At 40.1% G+C, this 12,566-nt stretch overlaps 1 protein-coding gene across 4 annotated transcripts in view; it reads left to right on the forward strand.

Moving 5' to 3' along the window:
- The window catches only part of wasf1 (WASP family member 1), a 118,251-nt gene that overhangs the window by 80,210 nt on the left and 25,475 nt on the right, over positions 1-12,566 (forward strand). For all 4 annotated transcript variants that reach the window (XM_074684941.1, XM_074684942.1, XM_074684940.1 and 1 more), the window contains one exon: positions 6,187-6,304. In XM_074684941.1, the coding sequence (XP_074541042.1) occupies positions 6,187-6,304 (118 nt within the window). The remainder of the gene's footprint in view (positions 1-6,186; positions 6,305-12,566) is intronic.

Below are 12,566 nucleotides of genomic sequence, written 5' to 3' on the forward strand. Positions count from 1 at the left end.
GCTGTCTCTGTGTGTGCTGCATTTGTAAAAATTTACATCTCTTTAAACTTTCCCCCACTTCAAAAACCCCTCACTGCGCCTTTTTTACAAACGGGGTGACAGACGTACCAACTGCTCTCTCCGTTTAATCTGTGTGATGTTTCCACTACGAGGAATCTCCCAGGAGACTTTTCTAGTTCTCCTCTTCCCTCATTTTCTTGTCTTTTCTGCTCCTCTTTTGCATTCGTCTGCTCAGTTATCCTCATTTTATCCTCCCTCTCGTCTCCTTCTCTCTCCTTGTTTTCATCCTCTGTCGTTCAGGCTTGCTGCTTATTATTTCTCCCTCTCCTTCTTCTCCTTTCTTAATTTGATTCTCAAGTCCTTCACTTGACTTTTTAACCTCACCTCATTTCCTTTATTATCCTCGCCTGCTTCTTTTCTACTCCTGAGGTAGTTTTACTCTCCTCTCCTTTCTTCTGTTCCTCCTTTTCTGATCTGGCTCTGCCTTCCTTTCCTCTGTTTACTCTTCCCTCCTCTGCTCTCCTCATGTCATTTTCTGCCCTCCTCTGCTCCTCACACATCACACCAGGAGGCTCCCTGGGACACCTCCCCAGGCTGTTATTTCTCAGATCCTCCCTGAGCACAGCTGCTCTGCTCCCCCTTTTTTTTATCTCCCTCTGTCATACACACACAGGCAGACGCACAAAAACACACAGCTGAGATTTATACACAGTGAATAGCATGCATAATGATTTACACAAACCCACAGTGCACACACACAAACACACACACTGAGAAAAAAAACACAGCCGTTGTGTCTTTTCCTGTTGTTTATTCTATTTTCTTCCCTTTGCTTTTCTGCAAAGACATTTTAAAGCTTTTTACTTTTTGTCTTTTGAAGCTTTCATGTTTTAAATCTTTTCTGGTTTGAGCCAAGTGACCTTAAGAATCCTTAAGGGAAGATGGCGTACTTAGGGCCAATCGCAATTGTTAGTCTGAACCCTCCCTCTTGGTCCTCTGTTTTAAGGGCCAAGGGGAAGGGGTAAAAAAAACACCTTTTAGAAACAAGACGCCACTCCATCCCTGCTACGTCATCCTCCCTAGACGCTCGCTGAGCAACTATTTATTCACTCCCAAACAAATCCCATTTCTACAAACTGATGATAAAGGGACGTCAGATTACACGATGAACAGTATTATTATTCTGATACCAAAATGACCACTACAGGAGGTCCTCGACTTGACGACGCCAAAAAATATACGAACGTAAGAAAATCTGGAAGGTTTCGAAGTTATGCTGCTCTGTTTGTAAGCTCTTACAACCCATAGAAGCTTTTGATGCGGAGTGCGTGTGAATACACAGCTTCACAGTGCTTCGTGGTCATCAGCATCGTCCACTCTGTCTCAAGTCGCGTCGCAGTGTAGATTGTCTGTTTTAATTAAATTATTTATTTATATGTCTGTGCTGTTTTCCCATGAATATGAAGTTTAATACATGTATTTGGATAGTTATCAGAGATTTAGGGGTACGGATGGGTACCGAATGAGGTACTTTTATTGGTAACGACCGAATTCTGTCAAAAGTGCCAAGTACCATCAAAAGACCCATCAATTTAAAAAAAGTTTATTCTTCACAAATTTCATAAGTGTCAATTTTTTTTAATTTCAGACATGTCTGAAGTTTTGATAAACCTTTTTAAATTCCGCAAATTTTCTTAAATTGTTTTTTTTTTTTTGTTTTTAAATTTTTTAAACTTCCAGTGTTTTAAAATTTTTGAAATTTCTCACTGTTTTAAAAGTGTTCTTTTATTTCGTTTTTTTGTGAATTGAAAGATAGGAATTAAGGAAGGAATTAATTTTTTTTTTTAATTTCAGACGGTTTGAATTTTGAAAAAAAAAAAATTGCAAATTTTCTTAAATTTCAAAATTTTCTAAAATTTTTGAAATTCCAATTTTATTAAAATTTTGTTAATTTTGTTAAATTTTCATTTATTCAAAAGTGCCAAGTACCGATTCACATACAATCAAAAGGTACCATGTTTAGGTACCTTAACGCATCGTTGTGACTGTGAGAGAGTGGAAGAGTAGGTGATTTTCCATACTGGACATGAACACAGCATTGCAAGTTAATATATTGATGAATAAATATCTTTGATTTAAAAACAATTTTTAGTATGAGCTGCACGGTGACGCAACGGGTAGCCCTGCAGCCTCACAGCAAGAAGGTCACCGGTTAGATTCCCAGCTTGGCCGGTGGGCCTTTCTGTGTGGAGTTTGCATGATCTCCCCGTGCATGCGTGGGTTATCTGTGGGTTCCTCCCACAGTCCAAAAACATGCTCATCAGGTTAAATGATCACTCTTAATTGTCCATAGATGTGTGCATGAATGGTTGTCTGTCTGTGTCATGTCTGTCTGTGTGTGATTGGCTGGCAACCAGTCCAGGGTGTACCCCGCCTCTCGCCCAATGACAGCTAGGATAGACTCCAGCCACCTGTGACCCTGAACAGGATAAGCGGTTCAGAAAATGAATGAATGAAGTTTTACTACAAAAAAGGTATTTTTATACCACATAAACACAAATAAGTACTGAAAATTGGTACCGTTGAGGACCGGTGCCAATTGCCAGGTAGTGGGCATCTGTACCGTATCGTTTCAAACGTGAAAGGTTCCCATTATCTAAGTAAAAATCCAACTCATGACAAATTTCGGGTTACGACACCTCGTAAGAACAGAACTCTTTCGTAACTCGAGGACCGCCTGTAATGTGAAAATAATGTGTCATAATAATGCAGTACACTTTCAAATGCACAAATTTTATTTCTCATCATGAGTATTTTCTACTATCGTAAATGGAATATCAATAACTTCCAAAAATCCTAAAAATAAAATTAAAACCAACAACAATAAAATAGACTCAGTCAAAAATTGTGCTTGAAAAAAAAACTGTTTTGAAGTTCTGCGTTTCTTTTGTGATTCTCATTATCCAGCTCAGAGTTATTCAGAGTGCTCCAAACCCGGAAACTAGACTGTTGAGAGTTTGTGAAGATGTCAGAAGAAGAAAAAATTACTTACTTACTTTACACTGCTTTTAAGGTATCAAAGCTGTATTATGTAGCTTCTGTAACCCTAACGTTAGCTTCTCATAGCTTATGTAGCTAATTTAGCTCCTAAGTAGCTCCTAATTGGGACAACCCTTCACGACACGTGCACACATCTCACTAAAAAGTCTAAAAGGTCGGGTTAAAGTTGTTAGGCACACACATTTTAACTTTTTGCCTGTTTTTTTTTTAAAGAAGTAAATCATATTGGACTTAAAGAAATGTTTCATGTCAGTTTTAGAAGCTTTAAGAGCTCCATACATAAGTCACACAATGTTGTTCGTAGATAAAACCAATCAGGCGCTCACAACAGGAAACATCAGAAAAAGCTTTTCACACTTTAACTCCGTCGCTTGTTTCAACAACAAGACGTCTCCCAGAGGTCCAAGACACATTAAAGGAAGCTTTTAAGAGGCTTTTCTCTGGTTCTGACCCCAGGAATTAGCGCAAACATCAGCCCTGATACCACAGTCCTTCAGCCGTAAACGTCTCTCCGAAGAGGAAAGTGTTTTTATAAGAGTTTGACCTCAGAGTGGAGCTGTTTGTTGGTGAAGATGAAGCAGAGATGGATCCTTTCTCTGCTGACAGCCCCTCCTCACAAACTGATCAGTTTTGATAAATGCTTGGAGAGAAATGTGTTCAGAAACTGCTCCTAAAGAAGGAAAACACATCAGCCAGCAATTTACAAGTCACATCAGGGTATGGATATGAAATGACGTTTGGAAACAGCCTGTGTGGCTCGTGTGGACGGTAATTTCCTCGTCATTAGGGATCTTTGATGTGATAACTACTTGTGCCTGTCAGGAGCCGCTCTGCATCCTCCTCCCTGTCATCACCGAGCTGTTTCTCCCCTGTGACCACCAATCACAAAGACTGACGGAGCACATGAAGAGGAAATGGATGATAACTGATTGGAGCTATCATTTCAGAGCATTTAAACATCATTTCTTCAAGGGAATGAGACTGAAGCGTGGTTACCATGAAACTGAAACCTTTATATGCGTTTTCTTTTTTGGATTGTCCTGATTATGTTATGAAGCTTCTGTCTCCAATATTTTATTTTAGATTCAGTTACAGACAGTCTTGAGTTTAGCTAAAATAAGGAGTCACTGAATCTTTTAGTCAATTAGTGGAAAATTGTCTCACATTTATTAAAAAACAAGTAATAGTTTGGATGGTTCTTCACAAAAAGTTTGGAAACCAGCAAGACAAAGTTTCCCAAAAAATTAGAATCAGAAGCTGGTTTTATATCTAAGTAAATTTGCACATTTATGAAAATTGGCTTGGTGTATTGGTGCTTACAATTAACAAGGAAATATCATGAGACAAGCGACAACTGAAATACAGAATAACAAGGTATACACTCTGTTAAATAGAACATAGAAAAAATTAAAATATAAAATATAAAAATGTAGAAAAAAATAGAAAATTTACAGAAATAATAATAATAGTAATAATAATAATAATAATAATTATTATTATTATTATTATTATTATTATTATTATTATTATTATTATTATGAGAAACATCAGTCAAAATTAAAAAACGTGAAATAATTTGAAATAAATTCTAATAAAGAATTAACATTGAATTATTTGAATCAACACAGTGAAAAAGTTAAACAACTGAAAGTTTGTTAAACAAATCCGAGTGAAATATGAATAAAACCAAAGAATCCAAAAATATTATATCTTAATCAAAAACTGTTGTTGTTAATTCAATAAATACTGTTGACTAAACCCTTCAATCACAGTTTACTTGCCCGAATACAGCAGTAGGTGATAGTAGTACTGGCCTTTAAAGAAGTGGTAACTGTTTGAAGCAGTAGAAATCCCAATTTTTCTCACACTGGTGTTTTAGAAGGCTGTCTCCTTACTTGCAGAAAATTTCGTTACATGCTAGTAAACATAGCATTCAAACTGGGTTCCTCCTCCTTGGCTCAGTGCCAGCAGCAGCACCCACCCACAACCTCCAACCCTGACAACATGAACACACTCTCTAGCCCAGCAACCAAAAATAAACAAATACAATGTCTTTTTTTTTTATTTTGTAAGATTTAAAAAAGGATTGATTTAATTAACTTTTTTAAGATTTTTAAAATTTCAGGAATTGTATTATTTTTTACAAATTTTTGGAATCTCAAAATTTTGATTTTTTTGTCATTTTTTGAAATTTCTAATTTTTTAAATACATTTTTGCAAATAAAAAAATATAATTCCAAATAAATCACTTTTACAATTATTGATTGTTGTTCACTAGATTTTAACATTGTATAAAATTTTAATGCACTTTGTAGTCTATATTGTAGATAAAGTAGATTTTGTGGCTCCTAAATAACTTTAATCCAGGTGAGCTGAGGCTAAATGGCTCCTATATAGGTAAAGGTTGCAGACCCCTGCGCTAGCCCAGCAACCACCTGTAGCATTACTTTCTATGTGGGAGAGACTTGAGAACCATGCACCTGATTTAGCATGCTAGCACAAGCTAATCACAGGTATTTGACACAAACCTGGTTAGCATAAAGCTAATCCGCGTTGCTTTTTATCCTGTGCTGCTCCCTAAGTTCCTGAAAGTGAGTGTAAGTCGAGCCAAGCTTCGCCCTCGTTTGGGAAAAAGCTTCATCTGTTTTAATGTTTTGTTTCTCTTTGGTTGTTTTTCTTCCTCTGTGCTACGTACCTTATTGTAGCAGCTCTGATTAGCTTCTTCCACTCACTAACCAATCACAGAGTCACTTGCACACTGGGCACTCTGTGATTGGTTGAGGTAACCACACTTACTATCTGCCCAGAAATGTCCAGATACAACCAAAACATCAACATCCAGGCAGAGGAGGGGGTCGAGGCAGACACAGACACTGACACACATGTATAGAGGCCCAGAGGTGACATTTTTATTTTTTAGGGAAATCCTGCAGACTCTGCCTTGAAGGCTTCTTGCTCCACTGTCTGATTGGCCAGTCTTCTTGTGTTTCCAAGCAGTTTGAAAATCCTTACATCCACTTTTGTTATTTTATAACTTGAAAAATGTTTTCAATATGTTTTTCATCACCTGAACTCTGTCTGCCAAAAGTTAAAAAGACATATTTGTTTTTTTTTGTCCACTTGCAGAGACGATGGAAAGGAGGGCTTGAAGTTCTATACCAATCCGTCCTACTTCTTCGACCTGTGGAGGGAGAAGATGCTGCAGGACACCGAGGACAAGAGGAAGGAGAGGCGGAAACAGAAGGTAAGTCTGAGCAGAGACAATCACAGAGTCCTGACAGCGCAGAGCACATTTCATCCTCTTTTCATGCAACAATCCCAGGCTGCACTGCTTCTTTGGCTGCGGCTGCAGACTGACGCTGAGATTAGTGAGTAGGACGGTGTGGAGACACACTTCCTGTTTCCGAGCAGATCCAGACTGATGTGCGCTGCTGGAGCGAACTGACAGCTGATTCACTCAGATTCACTGGCCTGGCTTCCTACCACGACGAGTGTAATGCATTAATTAGCCACCACTCAGAGATTAATCAGCTCTTCCCCCTTAGTTATTACTTGTGTCATCATTACGTCTAATTAATGGGAGCATCTGCTGTTCTCTTGCCCCCGCGCTGTGCGTCACAAACACACACACACCGACCTTACGACGAGGCTCTGCACACGCTCCCTTCATCTGAAGCTGGATTTTAAGGCTCACAGTCACACACAAATTAAGTAACAGCTCCTGACAATCATAGAAAGCCCCTCCGCTGCATCAAACAGGAGACTGAGGGGTTTCCCACCCCAAGCTGCAGGAGCTCTAATCAGCGCCAGCTTGCATTTCCACGCGTGGGAGACACGGCGAGCTCATCTGTTCGTCCCCTCACAGTCAATCAAAGCTTATTAAAGCGGCGTCATGGAGGGGCAGGGGAGGGATTTTCCTCTGAGGGTTCATGTGAACGAGGACGAGGTTGTAATTTGTTGGTTATGAGGTTTTTAATGTTTGTGGGAATGATGCAAAAAGGACAGAGGAGAGTTCATGCAAGAAAAAGTTTATAGCAGGGGTAGGAAACCAAGGGCACGGTGCTACGGCTGGAACGTGAGGCTGTTTATGTTTGCATGCAGAGAATAAAAACAGTGAGGCAAAGGACAAAATAAATGAACATAAAAAAAAATATAATATTGTGTCAGATTATAACTCCTCGCAGGAAGTTTAGCCATACTGCATATGTTCTGTAAAAATTTAACAAATGACTTAAACAATAGGCAAGGAGGCTGATAACTGATATTTGAAGCTGATATTAATTTGCAGTCAAAGTGAAAATATTGGTGTAAAAAATTTGAACAATAAAAACTCCAACACTTAACTGCAATCAAATGTCTTCAAGCATAGGTTTACTCAACAGCTCCCAGGCTTAGCATCATGTTTTATTAAGTTATATTAAAACTTAAAAGAAAAATTAAAAAAAAAATAAATAGCTACAGTTTTCTACAGTAAATAAAGTTTTCCAACATTTCTATGTAACAGCAATAAAACTGGACAGAATAGAGTTTGTGCTGCTTTTTACAGGTATGTAATGCAGCTGAATAATTTTTCTGTTTGGTTTTACATGACTGATTTTAAATGTTTTGACCATCTAGGGCTTCCATAGTGTGGAAGCTCTGTGCAGAGAAGCATCAGAGACAAAACAACACAGTTTTGAATGGGTTAAATATCGGCCGTCGGATTAAAAAAATGGTCGATATGCCCCAAAATGCTTAATATTGACCCCAATAATCGGTCTATCCCTAGACAGTATCCTTTATTATGTTGGTCATACTATAGAACACTTGATTGCTTGCTATTAGTGAAAAATGTAGAATATAAACGCCCCCCCCCCAAAAAATAAAAAATCACATGCTTAATCGCAATAGCAGTATTGGTCCAAAAAACTGCAATTAGATTATTTTCCAAAATCGTTCAGCCCCAATTTATGTCCAGAATCAAAGAGATTCCCCTTTCAGCAAGAAATTGACACACCGATCAGAAAGGCTCCTTCCTACCTGGGGTCCCTTATCCAGGTCTAAGCTCCTTCTGGTCCTCTACGCTCTGCTTGCCAAAGACGCCTGGTGCTCCCAGCCCAGCACGGCTCCAAATCACTAGCCAGACTCTTCTCCTCTGTTGTTCCCAAATGGTGAATGAATTACCTAACTCCATACGATCCACAGAGTCCCTTTCTACTTTAAGAGATGTCTGAAGACTCATCTGTTCAGGGAACACTTAGACCTTAAATCTGAGCCTTCTCCTCTTTGTCCTCAGGGGGAGAATGAGTCAGAAGGTCTCAGACCCAGCTCTGAGTATTTCAAAGTGGCACGAGTCATGGGAAAGGTTTCCTTCTCTTGTTTATAGGATGGAGTTAAAAATAGATACAGCATGATATTCTGAATTACATATCCGTAATCTGTGTGATATTACACCAAATGTGCTTAGCGTTCCTGTTTTTGCCTATTACTGGAAAACAAAGTGTGTTTGCGACATCACAGACGGCACCAGCTTCGTAGGACTCACGCTGATTGCTGAAGACCGCTCGTAGCAGCAGCTCTTTCCTATGATTTCACTCTAATTAAAGCCCCGGGTGGGCTCAGCCTGTAAAGTCGTGTTCATTTCCCTCCTCGCCACCCCATGCAAAGGCCTCGAGGATGTTCACAGGGGGAGCAGGATGGATTAGAGGAATTACACACACATATTTGTTGGTCTGTGTAACCATCGTGGTGGATAAATGGTCTGAATGAGGATCAGGGTAAATACAGTGTGTGTGAGTGTGTGTGTGTGAGTGTGTGGAGAATCTGCTGTTGAGAGGTTGAGGGATGGAAAATGGGAGATATGCACACACACACACACACACACACACACGATGAAGTGAGATCAGTTAAATTTAGCGTGTAAATCAGTGATGGATTTAACACTCGGCTTATCGACTGCTCTGCCGCATTGTCACTAACGCCGTAAACATCCTTCATTCTCCATCTTATAACCACAAATATTATCTACCTCCGCCCGTCTCCTCTAAAACTATCTCTTTATGACAGCAGTTTTACCTTCGATGACTCCCATGAAGGCTCAGATTTTCACAGACACGCTTTAAGAGATCTAAATCCACCGTGATGGACCACGCAGCTGCAGAGTCAGGACCCGGCAGGCCGTACCACCTGTCAGTCACTGTGGCGTTATCTGAGATTGTCTGCCAACACGTTTCATTCTGCAGCAGTCCTCCGGCTTTTCTCACTTCCCCTCCTCCTGGATGTCAGTTTGGACTCCTGCAAGCTCACGTTTTATGATATTATTATATTATCACAGCAGAGCATTGGATGATATGGCTAAAATATTTAAACACAACTATTATATGAATACATGCATCTTAAATTGATGCAGTTGTTGATTTGAGGGAGAGTTTTTACATAGAATTGAAATGACGAAAAGAGGGGCTTCTGTGTCTTCTTTTACTGGTTCCTCCATAGTAAATTTACATTATTGAAAGCTCAGAAGAATCTCACACTGGTGTTTTGGGACGCAGTCCCACTGGCCATCTGAACCGTGCCGTACTTAAGCACGATTGCCAGACTTAAGGCACACGCATGGCCCGCCTAGGTCATCGGGAAGGGTCTGTTTACATGAAGCACAATCTCATCAGTTGGCACAGTGAGACACAGAAAGCGACAACCAACTTTTTGACTTTTTGGTGTTTAATAAAGTCTTTTGAGCTGACACAACTCTGTAAAACCCTACTATTGTTTAAAACGATTGTCAAGAGGAGGCGCCACAGTGATCGTACGCCATGGATCATACCTCGTGTCCCCGTGCTTGTACTTGTACATGAAGTTGATGAAGAGTGCCAAAGCAGAGAAGTGAATAGCGCTGAAGCATGGCACACTTGCGGTTACACTGACTGAAAAATCTGGACTTTAGGTTGAAGTGTGTGTAGGCATGGTACAGTGTGCTAGTGTGACCACAGGTAGTCCGGTTTAGATCAGTACGGTTTGGCACAGGTCAAATCAGTTAAGGCCCCATTTACACGACAAAAATCTACTTTTACTCAGAAACGCTGAGGGACTGAAAATGCTGTAGTAAGCATGCCAGGCCTGTAGGTGGTGCTATAATAACTGTCTTGTCCAGACAAAGCTTTTGGTAGATCTCCACCGAAGTAGAGTTGGGCCGATCATCTGGTGTATTGGTGAATGCTAAGATAGGGCTGAATGATTTCGGAAAATAATCTAATTGCGATATTTTTGGAGCCATATTGCGATTGCGATTTAGCATGCATTCACTTAACACAAGCAATACAACATTCTGTCGTATGACCAACACAACAAAGGATATTGTCAACATATAAACAAGTCTTTCCTGTAGGCCAGGCCTACATGTTGAAATGAGATGAATTTATATGAATAATGTATCTTTAACTATTACAAAGACACAGTAGAGTATTGACTGATTGATTTAACTTCAAGCCTTGTAGACATGTAATAAAATTATCATTCATTTCCTTAAATTAAATCAGAGAAAGGAACAAAGTCCTGCAGAACAAGAGGCCAGGTATGAACAATTATCTGAAAAATCAATAGTAATCTTCTCTTCTATGAATTTCACACTAAATAAAGTGCAGAAATGTAAATAAAAACAAAGTTTTGGCTCAACCGCTGGAATATGTATACTTGTGGATTGCACTTTTTAAATGCACTTTAAAACTTTTCTATTTTTTTTGTAACTGCTGCCTTTGCGATTTGAAAATTGCATTGTATTACATTGCGATATCGATTTAAATTCGATCAATTGTTCAGCCCTATGCTAAGAGCAGAAGTGGAACAACAGGTGCACATTTTGCTAAAGACAGTCACAGATTCAGCAGATTCAGCAGCACAAGCTCAACATGGTAGTCTGCAACAATCATAACAACGGGACTGTTGGACTGGCGCTTGTGCGAAGCGGAGCGTGACGTCAGCGTTTCAATTGAAAACGCTGACTTACTGTTTACATGGCAGTTTAGGTCCGCAAAAACCCTGTTTGCCGTGAAAATGCAAGGCCAAAACACAACAGAACTTTTGCATTTCACCCTAAAAGTGTTGTCGTGTAAACAGCCCCTAAGACTGATCCTGTTTACGTTACCACAGCTAACTGTTCCCCATCATGGTAGGCGCAAGGGGCAACATCCAGTTTAGAAAAATGAAATTTATGCAGAAATGCTGAAAGTTTCTGTTAATTGAGAATCCGCTTGAGGCTGGCTGCAGAAAGATTCAAAGTCAGTAGACACCAAGCCAAAAAAACAGACTTTTACGGCAATTAGGATTGTCCAATCAGAGACACAGCTCAGCTCACGTGGCTGACGGGCGCCCAGTAGCAATTAGAAAAGAAGCTCAGAGTTGGCGTTGTATCGAATGAAGGTGCGTCCACCAATTAACTTCATTTAATGGTACCAGAAACAGAAGGGTGATGTCACAGAAACTAAGTCCATGTTTTATACAGTCTATAGGTAGGCAGCGTGTAAGCCTGATGCAGATAGCTGCATCAGGTACATAATAGAGTGACACCATAACAGCACGTAAAAGTATCCCCCGCAAATAAATTCAACAAAGAAGAAAAACCTGACACAGTAAAGAAAGAGCAACGATGGAAAACATCCAGTAATTTGTCTTCTTTGTGATTGGCATGTGGTAGGAAGTGATGATTCTTTCCACCAACCAACGGTCGGCAGTGCTGTAGCTCCACCTTCTGGGATCAGACCGGTTTAGTCTGGCACCCCATTGGAAGAGTCCCAAAAAGTGGGACGGTTCTTATTGGTTATTTAAGGATCTGTCCCAGGATTAGTCAGCCAACACCCTGGTAACCTGTTGGGAGCAGGGCAATGGGCAGATCTTAGTGTCAGCCAGGGGTGTGATGAACCAGTTAGGAGCTCCTTATGTGATTACATTGATATTTTAGTTAGTCGTGTGAGGATCCGGTGCTTTCTGTAGTTCCTGATGAAGATTCTTGGATAAGAGATGAAACATCTTCCCGAGTCTACACAGTCCAGTTTGGTTCTGAGTCTTTAGAATAACACTGACCTGGATGAATCAGAATCTACACAGACATCTGGTGCTGTCTTTTTAGGAAAAGACCCTTTTAAAGAGTTTAGTTTCATGCCTGTATCTGTGTGTAGTCAGTGCCAGTCAAGAATGATCAAAAGCCACTTCAAAACCAGCCTCTTCTACCCACCAACACTTCCTTACTAAGATTTATTGATCAGTGATACATTTGACTGCCAAAAACAGTCTGGCATTTCTGTGAGAGTTAAAGCTTTATGTGCCGTGCCTTCCCTCTTTGAGACTCTCTCCATCCGTGATTGCGCTGTGGTGAGGAAGTGTGGGGGTTTGGATGGCTTCCAGTGAGCAGCAAAAGCAATTGACTCCAGCTGGAGAGCAGAGAGACACAGTTCACGGCTCAGGTCAAAGTTTCTGCTCCCACCACAGAGAGAAGACAACAAATCAGATATTTCAGCCCAGCAGTGTGAAGTGTG

This window comes from Halichoeres trimaculatus, unplaced genomic scaffold (genome assembly GCF_033239565.1).
Source record: "Halichoeres trimaculatus isolate MK-OKI-2021-1 unplaced genomic scaffold, fHalTri1.1 fHalTri1_scaffold_13, whole genome shotgun sequence".
NCBI classification, from domain to species: domain Eukaryota; kingdom Metazoa; phylum Chordata; class Actinopteri; order Labriformes; family Labridae; genus Halichoeres; species Halichoeres trimaculatus.